This window comes from Nilaparvata lugens, chromosome 10 (genome assembly GCF_014356525.2).
Source record: "Nilaparvata lugens isolate BPH chromosome 10, ASM1435652v1, whole genome shotgun sequence".
NCBI classification, from domain to species: domain Eukaryota; kingdom Metazoa; phylum Arthropoda; class Insecta; order Hemiptera; family Delphacidae; genus Nilaparvata; species Nilaparvata lugens.
Window position 1 is genome coordinate 44073991 of NC_052513.1, and position 18266 is coordinate 44092256.

The 18266-nt window shown below is 35.0% G+C and overlaps 1 protein-coding gene across 5 annotated transcripts; it reads left to right on the top strand.

Annotated features, from left to right (window-relative positions):
* The first annotated feature begins 1022 nt into the window (after nt 1–1022).
* On the top strand, nt 1023–9751 carry LOC111051253 (chromobox protein homolog 1). Of its 5 annotated transcripts, XM_022337718.2 has the most exons (5): nt 1056–1215; nt 1888–1945; nt 2726–2780; nt 3870–3967; nt 8022–9749. In XM_022337718.2, the coding sequence occupies exons 4-5, from the start codon at nt 3909–3911 to the stop codon at nt 8647–8649; spliced, it is 687 nt and encodes a 228-aa protein (XP_022193410.1). In that variant the 5' UTR covers nt 1056–1215; nt 1888–1945; nt 2726–2780; nt 3870–3908; the 3' UTR covers nt 8650–9749. The 5 variants fall into 5 exon arrangements, with proteins under 5 accessions (XP_022193412.1, XP_022193409.1, XP_022193410.1 ...); XM_022337717.2 differs by lacking the exon at nt 1888–1945 and having other exon boundaries at nt 1029–1215; nt 8022–9751; XM_022337721.2 differs by lacking the exon at nt 3870–3967.
* The last annotated feature ends 8515 nt before the right edge of the window (nt 9752–18266 follow it).

An 18266-nucleotide genomic window follows, 5' to 3' on the forward strand; every position in this document is an offset into this window, starting at 1 on the left:
TTTTCAACGTAACTGTAGGAAAAGTTGATTTCACATCAGATATACAGGTGACAGCTATTCTCTATAGAAGGCAGTGTCAAGACAGAGAATTGGAAGGCTGTTCTCATATCTTCCTCCATTGCCATTATAACGTGGACCTCACTATACAGAGAATATTTTCTGACGAATTCCATAATTCCTCCTTCTACATCCATGACCAGTTTAGGCTAGGTGCACACCAGTTAGTCAAGAAAAGACAAGACAAGACATGATTAGACACGTTCAGTCACAATATTTTACATAGTTACTTATGACGAACTCACACTGATTAATCATTGCAATTAGACATGTCTTCATAAGCAACTATGTGAATAAAGTATTGTGTCTAAACGTGACTAGTCTTGTCTTGACTACTAGTCCGTGTACACCCCACCTAACTGGATGGATCGCGTTGAAGAGGGGCCGCGGAATTGGGAATATCTGGAACTCAAAATATCAATGTTAAATGTCCTATGCTTGAAAACTGTTGCTGGGTGGAACTCCGAATATTTGTCAGACAGCGAAACAATTGCAAAACAATTGCACTAGACGTATCTCATGAATTAGGAATATACTGAGTTAGGAATATTCTGTAGCTATTTGAAATTGGAATACTCTGTAGCTATTCGAAATTGGAATATTATGAAACTCAATATCGTGCAGGCCGGCGGGACTCAAAAATATTTTCTGAGCTGGTGGAATTGGAAATATAGAAGTTATCAAACATAGGGCATATTCAACATGGATATTTTAAGCTCCAAATATTTCCAAATCCGCCGTTTCTTTCTGTTTCAATCGTTTGTACTAAAAACGTCTACTTTTTGATCGAGCAATTTTGTATTTTCAAAAGTGGTATGTCAAGATCGCATTCACTCAGAAACATTTATAGCAGTAGAATTTGAATATTAAACACTTATTTCATTTTCTTTTTAATTTATAAGTTTCATCATGAATTTAAATTCTATTGTTCAAATCAATATAACCTGAGCAGTATTTTCAGGGTCATTTAGTCGGCGTTTACCCGCGCAATGTGGGTTTGTTTCCGCTGCAAGCCGACCGAAGACCGAAGCTTTCAAGGAAATTCATTGTCCACCATTCCACACTTGTCGAATTGTGCATCTAAATTGTTTATTTCTTGTGACTAGTAAAATAGTACAACTTGTTAATGCTATTTACTGCTTTTTTCTATCATCTATAGTAAGTATTTCTCTGATTTAGTAGTTTAGAAGGTCTTATTAAAATGAAATAGCATAATATCGAAATATGAACCAAAGTCAAAACTCAAGCCACTGTACTTGCTTGTCAATGCAATTTTTGTATTGCATCACATGGTAGTGATTATTCTTTTTAATAATCTTTGGAATAATATTATTTTTGCTAGGTAACCAAGAATTTAAATAACTTGGATAAATGATTTAAAGATCCGGGCGAAAGCAGAGAGCATTCTATTAAATGATTGGTTTTGTACTTAGCCCATGAAGTTCTGATAAAAAAGTTATAAATGTAAAGTAGAACTTATCAAATGCAACATTGCCAGTTAATACTTAAAATAACTCAAATTTTTAGATGCAAGAAACAAAATATATTTATTGTTTGTATTGCTAGTAATATATAATCAACCTAACCTACTATTTGTTGGTTATCCTAACCTACTAGTTGGTTAGCTTTTTAATTCAAGTTTTAGCTTGTAAGCTGCTCAATGAATAAATTCCTTACAATACATAAATTATCATGTGTCTTTTGGTTATACTTTTAAACTAAACAGAATGTTGTAAACTTGTTTCTACAAGTTTTCCTTTACCGTTTAGTCTAGAGTGTCGACCAGTAAATTTTTTCTCTGAAGTTAATGTGTAATATTTTTATTCACAGAAACTAGAAACGGTGCATACTTTCCACAAAAAACTTGTCTACAGCTTTTGCTAATAAGGAAAGCTTAATTCAATTTTTTTTTGTCTTTTAAAGCATGGTTAATCTGGCGTAGATCTTAGTTTTGTGTAGTCTTCAATCTTCATTTGTAGGACCATTAACCAGCCAGGTGAGCTGGGTTGGTCAAAAATACAATATCACACAGAAGTTTTTGACAACACTGTCACGTCAAAAAAAATAAAACATAATGGCATAGATGGCTAAACACGGTGATGGCCACTAAATGTCAACTGTAGACTCCTGAAAAAATTCACTCAAGGAGTAGTATGGTCTGGCATGCAGCCAGGACTTGAGTCTCCTCTTAAACTCACTCTCACTCAAATGACAGTCTATTATTTTCAGGGATAAATTATCCAGAAGCTGTATTGCTTTTACTAATTTTTTAACGAATGATTTTGAAAGGAACAACAGGCTTTAAAGCCCAAAACTGTTCCTCTCTCAAATTTAGATAGAAATTGTCCAAAAATATTCCTTATGATAAAATTGATTCACATAGAAATATATTATTTATTCTATTGATAGATACAATATCATTCTCAATTATGAATAATTATAATGACACTAAAATGCTTCCATAAAGGCTATTTTCGCATTATGATATTATTATTTTATTGTAAGTAGTATTATTCAACTTCTCATTGCGTTGTCTCTCCGACTGTTTGTAAACAAACTAATGTTTTAATATTGATTGACGTAATCAGATTCAAGTTTTGAACTCAACTGCCTCTTATTAATAGTATTCTTTGTCTACTCTGCTATTAAATTCTGATATTTTTTGCAGGGTTTTTGAGAGTCCGTTCTTTTCTCTCCAGAAAACTTTGGTTTTAAACTAACAGGTAATTATAGAACATACTATTTAAGCATTTAAAATTTATTTGATCACTTAGAAAAGGTTATTGTTTTTAAAAACTAAACTTAAACTAACAGGTAATAATTATAGAATATACTCTTTACTATTTAAGCATTTAAAATTCATTTGATCACTTAAAAAAAGTTATTGTTTTTCAAATTGTCAACGGAATCGATTTTTTAATCCTCATTCTGTCGTCTACTGGCTAACTTTGTGGTTGATATTACACTCATTCACTACTAGTGCTCGAGGTGCATTAGTTCTTTTTGCACTCATCATACTAGGGCCACCAGGTTTTGGTGACCGGCTGGTGTCTCACTGGTCACCAACAATGGTGGTGTCTCACTGGTCACCGACAATGGTGGTGTCTCACTGGTCACCGACAATGGTGGTGTCTCACTGGTCACCGACAATGGTGGTGTCTCACTGGTGGTTTAGCCTGCTCTACATTCGGTCGCCAACGGTTGCTTTCTGGCAAACCACTGGTGGTCGAATGTAGTACGAGACTAGGGCCAAGCCAAACATGGCGCTTTTGCAGTAATCGTCATTATTTTTCAACCCTCACTCGAAACTTACTAATTTTTGGAACTAATCAGTACTTTTGGGGTCTAGTGTACTATAAATTGAAGATGATTGTTGTAATGTTTTTCTGTTTTCAACAGTAACTTATACGTACTACATCTATGATTGACATTCTTTTTGTCCTGTATTTTAATTTGTCTAGTATTTCAAGTTTTTGTTATTTGTGTTTAGTAGGCCTAACTGAAATTAACAAAACATTTTCAATCTTTCATTTATTTAATGCTTCATCTCTGATGTAACATGCCTTCTAAAACCAAAAAACCTAACGTTTCTTTCAACTGTCAATTTTTTAACAGAACTAGGCTGCTTAAAATGTAACATATATTGTTATTTAAAACCAAAAACCTAACTCTCCTTCCCTTTAACCCTTAATACATAAACAGAACTTTTTAAAAGTTAACAAATTGCCATTCAAAAGCAAATACCTAACCTTCCCTTTGAACGTTCAATACATAAACGGAACTATATAGGTTATCTTCATCTAATTTTATAGGAGAAAGAAATTGAAATTAGCTGATCTGAGGAACTTGCCATGCTATACGCAATAAAACAATTGACAGTAGGAGTTCTTAAAAATCTATTTCAAAAAATGTAAGTATTTTTGAATATTTTTAATTTAAATGATCAATATGATTGAAAGCTATTTGTTTCCCTACCAAAATATATGTAGACATTTCTTTTTAGGGCTACTGAAATTATTATAACACTGTAAAAGTTTCAAACTAGTTTCAACTTTTCAAAAGCCGCCTTCACTTGAAAATGGCTTTTGAAGGGTTGGAATGACTCAATGATTCTAGTTGTAATAAAATGAAGAGTAATTGATGAACTTGTATTGTGTTTTGATATAATGAAGATTAATATTATATCACAGTTCTTTTTCTTGTAAAATAGTTTTCGGTTTTCTATTGAGTCAATAAAACATGTTGTTTTTCATATTCAAACTGATATAGTATTGGCTTATCTTTGGTAATAGATCGACTTAACAGTCAATATTGAACCCTCAAATGAAAATTACTATTACAAATTTATAGACAAATCATGTTGTACATTCTGTTTATTGTCCTAATTATGGAAATCATCAATCAATCAAATATAGGCATTGTCTTTTTGTGTAGTTGAGAAGTTGATATTGTGGTAATTATTCATAGTGAATGAAAAAGACTAAGAAATTGTCAAAAAACCACAGATTTATTGTACTTAGAAAGACCGGTTTCGGTTATTACACCATTGTCAATCTCTGATAAACAGAAATTGTCATAGAGTTTACAATAAATCTGTGGTTTTTTGACAATTTATTACTCTTTTTCATTCAATATAGTCATTGTCTTCTTATTCAGCTAAATAGTTGATGTGAGACTTCTGATTTCAATTTAGCCTCGTAGTCTGGATCACAGACTAATTATCATTGTTGTGCAAATTATCAATTTTATTGTCCTGAAGAACTCTGGTTTTCAACTCTAAAATGATGACGAAAAATGAAAATAGTAATGATATAACCTACAATCGTAGATTCTAAAAATTGTGAGGTTCAGCGGACCCCAAGCGAGAAAAATATTGCTACAGAATGTCAACAGAGATGCTAACTGAATTTGCATTGCGAGATAATCCCATGCTATCAAGTTAAGATAATTATTGTGATTTCTTAGGATCACCCGGTTGCACAAGAACCTATTAAATTTCATGATAGTATGCTAATTTCAACAGAGATGCTAACCGAATTTGCATTGCGAGAAAATCCCATGCTGCCAAGTTAAGATGATTATTGTGATTTCTTAGGATCACCCGGTTGCACAAGAACCTATTAAATTTCCTGATCAATTTCCTATTAAATTTCAAAAAATCATGTTTATATATCACCCGGTTGCACAAAAACCTATTAAATTTTAATCATGTCTATATATCACGAGAAACAATGATGCCGCATCCACATGTTGGCCGAATGAAGGCCAATGTCAACCAGCGCCAGTGTGTGTGGTTGGGTGGTTTGCCAACTGTGGCCTTCATTCGGCCAACATGTGGATGCGGCATTAAAATTTAACCGAGATTAAATGCTACGAGAACCAATCATAGAAGCCATCTCTGGTTTAGTGCCGGTTTCCGAGCTCAGGATTTAGCTAAGTTCTAGACTTATAACAGCTGGAGTGAGAAAATTGGCCTCCCGAAACGGGGCTTAGCACTACCTCCGTAAACAAAGCCGTAGTGCATTCGTGTGACGTCAGCAAAGTTAGGGCTCCCACACCAATAAAAATTCGTTGATTTCAACTGATCTATATCAGCTAGAATTTTTATTGGTGTAGGAGCCCTACCTGTGCTGACGTCACACGAATGCACTACGGCTTTGTTCACGGAGTTAGTGGGCGTAGTCGCAGTTTTTATGATAATCTTTATTTTCTCATTTCTATAATTAGAAACGTTTTTCCTTGACGAAATGAAACATTACTATTTATTTATTTATTCATTGTCACATTACATCAAGTAAATATTACTAACATTACTAAATAATTCAAAATAACTGAAACACTATTTTATTTTGTGTTCAATTTTCTAGTTTTTCGAAATTCAATTTAAGTGTGGACTGCGACTATGCTCAGTTTCGGCCAATTTTTTCTCTCCAGCTGTTAAAAGTCTAGAACTTGGGTAACCGTCCACTGGATCCGTATTCAACCGATCCGTTCGGCCGTTGGATCGGACGAATCTGCCGGCCGTTAATTTGGCCGAATATGGTCGTCCATTGGAACGGCTCACGTCAGTCTCGTTCAGTAGTTGGCTGGTTGCCAATTATTGAATTAACTACTATCATAGCCACCAAAATTTTTCATAAACAAATATTCACTAAATTAGTTACTCATTACAATAATCTTACCTTCTGATCCAATTTGTTTAGCAATCTTTGTCCACAGATTCCTTTGAACATCACGACGATGATATCTTATGTCTCGCATATCCCACAATGGAACATGCTCTTGAACCAAACTTATCAACTTTTCATTGTCCATAGTTAAAACTTTATAAAACAGAACAACTTCAAAAAAACAAACAAGACTGTGAAACAATTTTAGGTTAGAAGCACTTTGTTGTCTCAGCTCGACTAGTTAGTTCGGCCGGATAGAGCCGGAAAATCCCATTCAATTCGGATCGAAAAATTGATCGGCCGGAGACGACCGTATGAACCTGTTGCAATGGACGAGCATCTATTCCTTTCTTTGTTGGGGGATTGTTCGGTAGTTTTCGGCCGATGCTAGTTCGGACGAAAACGGTTCTAGTGGACGGCCCACCTTAGCTGAATCCCGAGCTCGGAAACTGGCCCGAAGTGTTATCTAATTGTTTCTCGTGACATTCAATCATGATTAAAATTTAACAGGCTTTTGTGCAACCGGGCTTATGTGAACTTTTTCACAGTGTATTTTTACTTTCCTTGCCCTATTACCATAGGTAAGGAAAGTATTGCTTTCAAAAAAAAATTAAGGTACCCTAATTTCAAGTTTTCTATACGTTTCAAGGTCCCCTGAATCCTAAAACATGATTTTTTTGGGTGTTGGTCTGTGTGTGTGTATGTCTGTGAACACGATAACTCCATTCCCAATAAACCGATTGACTTGAAATTTTAAACTTGAGGTATTTATACCATGAGGATCCTACAAAAAGAAATTCAATAAAATTAAATTCAAATGGCGGATAACTACTAAAAAATCATGTTTTTCACGGTTTTCTCGAAAACGGCTCTAATGATTTTCTTCAAATTTATACCATGGATAGCTATTTATAAGCCCTATCAACTGACATGAGTCTCATTTCTGGGAAAATTGCAGGAGCTCCGTAATATTCTTGAGAAAAATGGCGGATAATCACTAAAAAACCATGTTTTTCACGGTTTTCTCGAAAACGGCTCTAACAATTTCTTCAAATTTATGCCATGGATAGCTATTTATAAGCCCCATCAACTGACATGAGTCTCATTTCTGGGAAAATTGCAGGAGTTCCGTAATATTATTGAGAAAAATGGCGGATAATTACTAAAAAACCATGTTTTTCACGATTTTCTCAAAAATGACTTGACCGATTTTTTTCAAATTCATACTCTGTATAGTTATTTATCAGCTATATCAATTGACATGAGTTTCTGTTAGATATTGAATAAATAATACTCTTCATATCAACGATCCATCTTTATTTTAATACATTCAAGACTAAACTGTTATTAACGTTGTGGTAACTAATGTATTGAAATCATATGATGATAAATATCATCTGTAACAGTTTCCTTTCTGGGAAACTAATGAGGGGTCTACCTCATCCTTGAGAAATGAACTTTGTCCATGTTTGTGCATGAGGTAGAGCAGTTCATAAAAAGAACATATATAGTCGAGATATTTCATCTGTAGAACAGCTTTTTTGACGGCTTTAAAAAAAATCGAATTTCACAATTTACATAAAGGAAAAAGTACTCTGAAAACAATAATTATATATGCACATATACAGAAGTTTGATCGTAGTTTCAAATATGTTGCCGCCAATCGTCATTATGTTATTCCCCTAAATTATTCTCGTTTAAGAATGGGGCTTACAGTTCAATGAGCAAGGAAAGTTGTGTGAGTGTACCATACCAGATTTTTAATTTAGTCAACTTTTGTTTGTTGTGTTACAGAATGTCGGACAATGGCAAAAACGAAGAACAGGAGGAGGAGTTTTCCGTGGAGAAAATCATCGACAAGCGCATCGTGAAAGGAAAAACCGAATACTACCTGAAGTGGAAAGGCTACCCGGACGAGGAAAACACGTGGGAGCCGGTGGAAAACCTCGACTGCGACGAGCTGATCGACGAGTTTGAACGCAAACGCGCCGAAAAGGAAGCGGCCAAGAAAAAGCCGGCGGCCGAGCCCACACCGCCCGCCAAGAAGAAGCCGGAAAAGGCGGCCAAACTGAACACCAGTGCCAAGGAGGAAACACCGAAAATAAAGAAGCGGAAACCAGAGGAAGAAGAGGAGAAACCGCAGGAGGAACAGAAGAAGAAGAAGGCGGTGTCGACCCCGAAGGAGGTGAAGGTGAAGAAGGACGAGATCAAAGGATTCGACCGAGGTTTGGATGCTGAGAAGATCATCGGTGCCACCGACTCGAGCGGCGAGCTCATGTTCCTGATGAAGTGGAAGGGCATCGATGAGGCGGACCTGGTGCCAGCCAAGGTGGCCAATGTTCGCTGTCCCCAGATTGTCATCAAGTTCTACGAGGAGAGGCTCACGTGGCATATCCCCACCAATGATGATAACGCTGAATAAGGTCGGTAAACACTCTACAGATCCGCTCCTGAATAAGTACACTGGACAGACTTTACTTGAGACGCTACAGTTTTAAATCAGTGACGAGGGATTCTATTTAGTTCTATATTTTTGTGATAATGTGGTTTTGTTTAAATAATCTCCAGCATTCTAGTGTAATATTGTTGACGATGTTTCTGGTAGAATAAGCATTGAAAATACTAGTATTTATGTTCTCTTCTAGAACGTGGATTAGCTCGAAATCAAAGGGACCTTTACAACGTAAGAGGCGAGAGGTTAAAAGTTCAAACAGAGAGCAACACTCCTGTAGCACTAGGACTACTAGTAGCCCTACCTGTGCTGACGTCATCAGAATGCACCATGACTTTGTTTACGGAGGTAGTAAACCTTTAAAGTAGTTTGGCTTTGGTAGTGAACCGGTGAAGAAGCCCTACCCGTGCTGACGTCACCAGAATGCACTATGTCTTTGTTTACGGAGGTAGTGCCTGTAGGCGTTATGTTGCTCCCGGTTTGGATTTTCAGCCGTTCGTTTATGCATAAATATAGTGTGGAACCCCTCGAATGTTTATTCTATAGAAATGATCAAGATATCGTGAATCAATGTTCATTTGAAAATTATTATGAATACAGTCTACGGTTATTTGAACAAAACTAAAACTTCTACATACTAATTCAGTTTGATTTCTCATTATACTATTGGATGATATGTTTTATGTGCTCTTCCTCCTTTGAAACGTAGACTTAACGTACATTACCAATCGTTGCCTAGGTTAGTGATTTTATTTTTGAAATTGGTCATTCCAATCAGTTGAATTATTCAACTTGACCCTGTAGTTTTCTTATTGTAAACTTCCATAAACTGCATGTACGTCAGTTGAACAAAGTTTTATTGTTTCAAAAATGTTCACGATTTTAAAACCAATATTTCGGTTGAATTGCTCAAAATTTAATTGAGTTGAAGAGTAATGTTTCAAGGGAAATAATTTTTTTAGACATTAAGAAAAATCCTTGTATTACTTCAATATTTGAAGTACATTATGTTAGTTATTTAGGTCAGGGTGATTGCCCATTACAGTTTGTATAATAAAATCATTGGCTTAAACTAAGTTTATCATTTTGGAATCCTCTTTATTCTTTAATGATTCATACAATAAGTACATCATCAAAATGATAGGGAGAGAAAAAGTAATTTAACCTTGTGCTATTCCTCTCTCAAATTTAGATAAGTTTACGCATAGTCCGAAATAGGACAAGTCTTGTAGTTGTTCACTTTACAAAATTTTCAGTCCTTAATTATTTTGAATGAAAAAAGACTAAGAAATTGTCAAAAAACCACTGATTTATTGATAATTAGAAAGACCGGTTTCGGTTATTACACCATTGTCAATCTCAATCTCTGCTGCTCTTGTATTTAGTTTTAGTTTATCAGAGATTGACAATGGTGTAATAACCGAAACCGGTCTTTCTAATTATCAATAAATCAGTGGTTTTTTGACAATTTCTTAGTCTTTTTTCATTCAATATGAATAATTACCACAATATCAACTTCTCAACTACACAAAAACTTAATTATTTTCACAAAGTAGATTTTTAAATTTAGATGCTTCAAAACCAAACATTGTTGGGTTGAGCTTCAAACTCTGTAATTTAATATATCTGTAGTGAGGTCCACGTTATAACTACATTAGAGAGAGATCCGATTCTCTGTCTTGCTATATATTTTGCAATTTTTAAATAATACAGTTTCATAATTGAGTAAAACAGCGTTTCCGATTCTCTGTCTTGCCATATATTTCGCAATGTTTGAAAATAATACCGCTTCATAATTGAGATATAATATTATGCCCATGAATTGAATTTCTACATTGTTGAAATACCAACTGGCTACGTTGCGGAGCTAGAGAAGGATAGCGCTATCTGGTTTGTCGAATGATAGACTGGGATAGAAACATCAATGTTAATCAAATACTGTCCAACGTGGGCCACACGATAGCAGTACCTCAGATATGGGGCCAAAGGTTGAAGGCGAATTCATTCTTATATCCATTCGGATGGACACGTTACCGTCGGTCCCGGCTGCCTAAAAAGCAGTCGTTAGGTCATGTCAGAGGCCCTGAAATTGATCAGTTGCGACCTGAAAACTGACACCAGACCTGAGCCAGCCAGGTCACACGATATTCTTATAGATGCAAGCTATGTTTTATCATAGAGAAACAATAGCATATTAAGTAGATATCCCAAGGTATAGGGCGTTTATGTCGCAACTTTTACTGTTATCTCAAGCTGATAGTCCAAGTAGTTCTTTCCTGTGATGCTTTATGACGCTGGTAGTCTCTCATATTGTGCCGTTCATACACTCTCACCCCAACAAAACAGTAAAAATTGACAGTAATCGGCTTGAGATAACAGTAAAAGTTGCGACATAAACGCCCTATACCATGGGATATCTACTTACGCTATTGTTTCTCTATGGTTTTATTAAATAAAAATACTAAGAAAATGTCAAAAACCACAGGTTGGTGTAACAACCGAAACCGGTCTTTGTAAGTACCAATAAATCTGTGGTTTTTGACAATTTCTTAGGGCCGGTTTCCGGACTCGGGATTTAGCCAAGTCCTAGACTTTAAACAGCTGGAGTCAGAAAATTGGCTTTCCAAAACGGGGCGTAGTCGCAGCTTTTATAACAGTAGTCGTAGTTTTTATTTTCTCATTTCTATAATTGGAAACGTTTTCCCTTGATGAAATTAGACATTCCTAAATAATTCAAAATAGCTGAAACTTTACACTTTTTTCTCTTTATTTTATTTTGTGTTCAATTTTCTAGTTTTTCGAAATTAATTCAAACGTGACAATGACTGCGACTACGCCTCGTTTTGGAAAAACAATTTTCTGACTCCAGCTGTTTAAAGTCTAGGACTTTGCTAAATCCCGAGCTCGGAAACCAGCCCTAAGAAATTGTCAAAAACCACAGGTTTATCAGAGATTGACAATGGTGTAACAACCGAAACCGGTCTTTGTAAGTATTAATAAATATGTGGTTTTTGGCAATTTCTTAGTATTTTTATCTAATATGAATTATTACCAAAATATCAACTACACAGAAAGCTATGTTTTACGCTAGACATGCTCTATGCCTATTTTATTAACTTAAATATTCAAATATTACTGTCTTCTTTGTGTACATTCAAGCCGGTTATACACATCTATTTCTGGACGTTCGATTTTGTGCCGTCCTTATGAAATCTACCTGATTAAACGGAACTTTGCAAACACATGAACGCATCATCTGTTTGCCAACTTATGTGTTGAATCTAATCGAATTTATGTGGATGGCAAAAAATCATACATCTAAAAATCGATCGGTGTGTATCTAGTTGTAAACCTGGCCCACCTGTTGGCCCAGCTTGCAAGTGAACATTGCCCAAGCAAGGCCGGCGTTGGCAAACCACACATTGGTGCAGGTCGTCATTGTGCAACTAGTGAGTTATAAGCATTTGAAGATGAGTGATTTCTCTGATCTGTGAGTGGAGAGGTAATATTTTATGTTTCAATGAATAACTCGGCCTGTATTGTAGCGAATTGTCTCATATTATAGCACAACACTTGTTAGGTCAACCTCTATCCATAGCCCCAATATCAACCAAATCTGGGAGATTTGCATTTTTCATAAAATCCATGAATACATAATGGATTTTTCAAAAATGGTTAAAAATTAAAACCGCTCAAACTCTCACCTATGATAGTAGGCTACTTGACGAGAGGAACAATAATATGTCGTCATCACATTGGTAAAATTCACTTCTTATTCTTGAGTTTTAAGCATTTGAAAATGAGTGATTTCTCTGAACTGTGAGTGGAGGGAAAATTTTGTTTCAGTGATGGTCAAAATCAGATAAATACCGGTATCAGTTATCCTCTATAGTAGGCAGAGAATCGGCAACGATGTTCTATATTTTTCCACAGTAGTTATAACGTGGACCTCACTATAATAACGTGGACCTCACTATAATATACTACCACTACTACTACTCATTGACTCTACGGCCCTTTAGCAGCCTTGGCCTCCTCCCACAAGCCTTTTCCATGAATCTCTGTCCTGTGCTCGCTGTCTCCATCTTCTTAAGCTGCGTACACATATACGCTCTTCCAACCCGCACCGAGCACGCTCCTCCCTCGTACCGCCCTCGTTCCTCCATCGAACCACAGTCGCGCCGCCCACGCACCCATCATGAACGTTACGGAAGATGTTAGATCTTCTCGCGTTCCCCAGTCGAACCACTGTTGCTCGCCGGTCGATCATCAATCGCTCTGCTGGAGTGACGTTCGGTTGCGGAGCAGAACGAAAGTCTGTACGCACCTTTATGCCCAAGGATTGAAGGTCAACAGATGGAAATTACTGAGATATTGAAATTATTCAAATGCTAATGATTTAATAATATTATTAAACGAAAATCCAAATTAAATGCTGTAATTCACCCCGAAGACTTCTGCTACTGCAAATATTGACAACAGGGTAAACAGCTAGATGGAAATTCGATGAGCGCTACTATTCAATAATTATTTGTCAGCCCGGGAATCGAACCCAGTACCTCCTAATTACCGGTCAGGAATGACTACCCTTACACCAAATTGGCAATCTACATATATTGATATATATATATATATATATTATATATATATATATATATATATATATATATATATTTATAGAGGATATATTGATAGCAGCGCTCATACTAACAAATCGTCAAAAACCACAGGTTTATCAGAGATTGACAATGGTGTAACAACCGAAACCGGTCTTTGTAGGTATTAATAAATATGTGGTTTTTGACAATTTCTTAGTATTTTTATCTAATATGAACTATTACCAAAATATCAACTACACAAAATCTATGTTTTACGCTAGACTATTGCTGTGCCTATTTTATCAACTTGGAGTTCAAATATTTCTGTCTTCTTTGTGCACATTCAAGCCGGTTATACACATATATTTCTAGACGTTCGATTTTTTTGCCGTCCTTATGAAATCTACCTGATTAAACGGATAACTCATTCTGTATTGTAGCGAAACGTTTCATATTATAGCACGACACTTGTTAGGTCAACCTCTATCCATAGCTCGAATATCAACCAAATCTGGCACATTTGCATTTCTCATGAAATCCATGAATACAATAATGGATTTTTCAAAAATGGTCAATAATCAAAACCGCTCAAACTCTCACCTATGATAGTACTTTATGATAGGAATACAATATGTCATCACATTGGCGAAATTCACTTCTTATTCTTGAGTTATAAGCATTTGAAGATGAGTGATTTCTGTGATCTGTGAGTGGAGGGAAGATTATATGTTTCAGTGGCAGGGGCGAGGCGTGACTTTTTGGCTCAGTCATCACTAGGAACAATTCAGTTGAAAGTTTGAATGAAAGCTGCACCCCCACCCCTACTTTAAAGATAATGTTTCATTTTGGACGATTATTTATCAGAAATATAGTTAAATATAATAATGTTTGGAAATAATAATAATAAATAATGTATAGAAATACATCTAATATAAGATAAGCTTACTGTTCAAAATCCTAGAGTTGAAAAGTCTAGAACTTGGCTAAATCTCAAGATCAGAAACTGGTCCTCAAATTAATTTAAAAAATTGAAATGAAATTCTTTATTGATTCATAGAACATCATCAAAAATGACAGGGAGAGAAAAAATAAGGTAACCTTGTGCTATTCCTCTGCCAAATTTAGATAAGGTTACACACATAGTCCGAAATTGTAGTTGTTCACTTAGTTCAATTTTCAGTTCTTAATTATTCTCACAATGTAGATTTTTAAATTCAGATGCTTCAAAACCAAACATAGAAAAAATAATAATCATAACTATCAATAACAAATTGCAAACAAAATAATTATCGTACGGTTTGCAACACTGGCGCGGAACAGTGGAATCGCAGAAAATAGCGATGTCTTTGACCGTTTACTCTACCATTGTTTACGGGGAGAGGGAGAGCGATGATGCAGAAGAGTGGTGGTAACCAATGCTAAATAGCATTACTGGAATCGCATATTTTTGAGAATCACATTGAACGGATGGAACTGCAGTAGTCTACTTTATTCAAGCATGGCGCGCTCGCAAAGAAACGTTTCTCTTTTGGTTTCTTCACCTTTTTTTGTATTTATTTCAAATATTTTCAATTTAATAATATACACATTACATATCAATTTCTGTCCAGTCATCGGCGAATCCAGAGATGACCGGACGCCTCGCCTCTGTTCAGTGGATAACTCACCCTGTATTGTAGCAAAACGTTACATATTATAGCACGACACTTGTTAGGTCAACCTCTATCCATAGCTCGAATATCAACCAAATCTGGCACATTTGCATTTTCCAACTGAGATTCCGAGTGGTAGTGGGAGTGGGGGCTCGCTGGGCACAATTGACTGTCTCAGTCTAGACTGACTCAGTCTACTCTTGGAGACAGTTGAATTTCAGGGTAATTGGAAAGGCAATTGGCCTGAAGTGTTCAGACAAAGACAGTAATTTCATGCCAGTCAGTTGTCTTCTGAGAATTGTCTTGCCAATTGGCAATGTGTAAACTAGGGATAAAGGAAGGTGAATTTCCACTGGAAAAAGTAAAGGCGCGAAGATGGACTAAAAAAACTAATCAACTGAACGTAAAATGGGGAAAAATCAATTGTTTGCAAAAAAACAAAACTAATCAACTAAACGTAAAAAGGTAAAAAAATCAAAAAACAGGTTTGTTCAAAATAATGTTATTTCATAGTCATCATCTTAAATAGAATCTAGATTTTCAACAATAATTTTCCAATTAAAAATAGCTATGAACAAAAATATAATATTTGCTAGTTTTCACTAAATTTACGGATAATAAAATAGCGTCATATTCCTTTACCAAACTGAATGTACAAAGATACATTTTAAAATAGAATTTAAATTAAATAGTCAAATCTTTCACAATTCAACACAATAACATATCTCAACAACTACACAGTTTGAACCCAAAGTTAGTAGGCAGTCTACTAACGTTGGTTTGAACCAACATCTTGGTTTTTGGAATAGTTCTAATTCTGCCAACCCATAATAATACAATAGCGCTCAACACATACACACACACACACACACACACACGTTCACATGATACAAGGCACTAATATTTCTATATCTTAATGAAGATTAAAAAGGAAGCTCTAGTTTAGATTTATCAGCACCTAAACGAGTTTGATTGTTGAAAAGAGGAAGACTCAGATCCGGTTGCACAAAAGTCTGTTAACTTTTAATCCCGATTAAATGTCATGAGAAACAACCAGAGAAGCCTTCTACTCTGATTGGTTCTCATGGAATTTGATCAGGATTTGAACTTAACACGTATTTGTGCAACCTGCAAAACCTCACTCACTAAATTATTATTCTGTGCTTGAGACATTTTTACCATCAATTAATATTAATTGATTAATTTCTGGGACACTGTTATCATGATAAACAATGCTGATATCATAATGACCCTATTCGGTATTCATTTTCATCATTATACTCATGGAATGACAACGTGAGGATTTATTGTGAATTGTAACATAATTTATTGAAGCATAATAAAATAACCTTTATTTCATCACAAGTAGGTGAGCCGGTTGCACAAAAGCCGGTTAAATTTTAACCGTGATTAGTTTCACGAGAACCAATCAGAGAAGCCGTCTTATCAAAAAGGCCTTCTCTGGTTGGTTCTTGTGAAATCAATCGGGGTTAAAATTTAACCGGCTTTTGTGCAACAGGGCATAAGTGCTGATTTACAATTGAGAATTGTTCTTGTAAAGTTGAAACTAGCTGTAATGAAATAAAGAGTAGGATACTTGATCATTTTTATTGTGCTTCAATAGCCTTAAAAAGAAAAGTGAATAAAATAATTTATTACGCTTATTTATGTTCAGCATACTTCGAATAGGTGATACGAAATTATAAGATTTTTGGAAACTATATCGTTAATTAAACAATACTTTTCAGATTAAAAATAATTTTAAAACGATTTATAGAAAACTATAGTGCTAGTTTAACATTATTTTTATAGTAAGATTTGATGTATCTTTCATTTTCGATGTTCCGCTGGAGCTAAACATTTTGCCTCACTTGCTTAAAGGGACGTTCACATTATTCAAGTTTACTTGAATTCAAGTTCTTTATAAAATTGCAAACTTGAAGTCAAGTTTACAAGGACAGTAACTTGAATCCACTCTACAAATGTATACCCTTCAAGTTTTGAAAATATGTTTGACTTATGGATTTAACATGGATCTTCGAGGTAAATACAGCCTACAAATGGGAAAATGAGTTGCTAGTCAATGTAGAATGTAGTAAAAAAACAAACTAGATGGAAAAGTATAATTTAAGAAAGTGTTTTTTTTTTAAATTAAGAATAAATTTCAAGTGCCGGTTGAATTTTAATCGTGATTAATTCCACTAGAACCAATCAGAGAATCCGTCTTATTAAAAATGCCCTCCCTGATTAGTTCTTATGAAATTAATCACGGTTAAAATTTAACCGGCTTTTGTGCAACCGGCACTAAGAGTATTAAAATTAAGAAGAAAACTTTGAGATTGATTAGATTTTTCAATTCATAGATGTATACTTTGTAGTTATAAATGATAACTTGAATTCAAGTAAATTTGACTTCAAATTTTCAAAATCTCCCATTCAACTCAAACGTTAAAACATTTGAAGTCAAGTAAACTTGCATAATGTAAACGCCCCTAAACAATTGAGTTAGTAAATTTGACTTCAAATTTTCAAAATCTCCCATTCAACTCAAATGTTAAAACACTTGAATTCAAGTAAACGTGACTAATATAAACGCCCCTAAACAGTTAACTTTAATTTAGTTGTTAACAATATTTCAAAGAACAAATATCTTAGAGCTAAAGCGACTGTTCAAATTCCTAGATACATCCACGCTATCTTCTGATAGTGGAACTAGGTTTAAACATAGAGGGAAAAAAGAGCATAAGAAGATATCCCATGGTATAGGTCGTTCATGTTCCAGATTTCAAGTCGATTACTGTCGACTACTGTTTTGGGCCGGGTGAGAGTGTAAGAACGACATAGTATAGTCAGTTGAACACACACATCGATATTTTTACCGTCCTTATGAAATCTACTAAACGGAACTTAAACACATGAACATATCTGTTTTCCAAGTTATGTTTGATCTAATACAATTTATAAGGACGACAAAAATCAATGTGTGTGTAACTATTCTAAAGCTGCGTTTACACCAAAGTTATTAACAAAATGTTTATTTTTCCTTCCTTATAGATTCTATTAGATTCAACGGAGCTTAACAAACACATATGCACATCATTTGTACAAGTTATGTTCAATCTAATAGAATCTATAGGAACAGAAAAATAAACATTTTGTTGATAACTTTGGTGTAAACGCAGCTCAAGAGACTACCAGCGTCACATAACTTCACCAAAAACAACAACTAGGACTATGGGCTTGAGTTAACAGTGGAATTTGGAACGAGTTAACAGTGGAATTTGGAACGAGTTAACAGTGGAATTTGGAACGAGTTAACAGTGGAATTTGGAACGAG

Excerpts from the sequence above, each read along its gene's own strand:
- LOC111051253 (XM_022337717.2), top strand. The coding sequence starts at position 3,909 with ATGCTATACGCAATAAAACAATTGACAGTAGGAGTTCTTAAAAATCTA. Across the intron at positions 3,968-8,021 it reads AAAAATCTATTTCAAAAAAT|AATGTCGGACAATGGCAAAA; the intron begins GTAAGTATTTTT and ends GTTGTGTTACAG.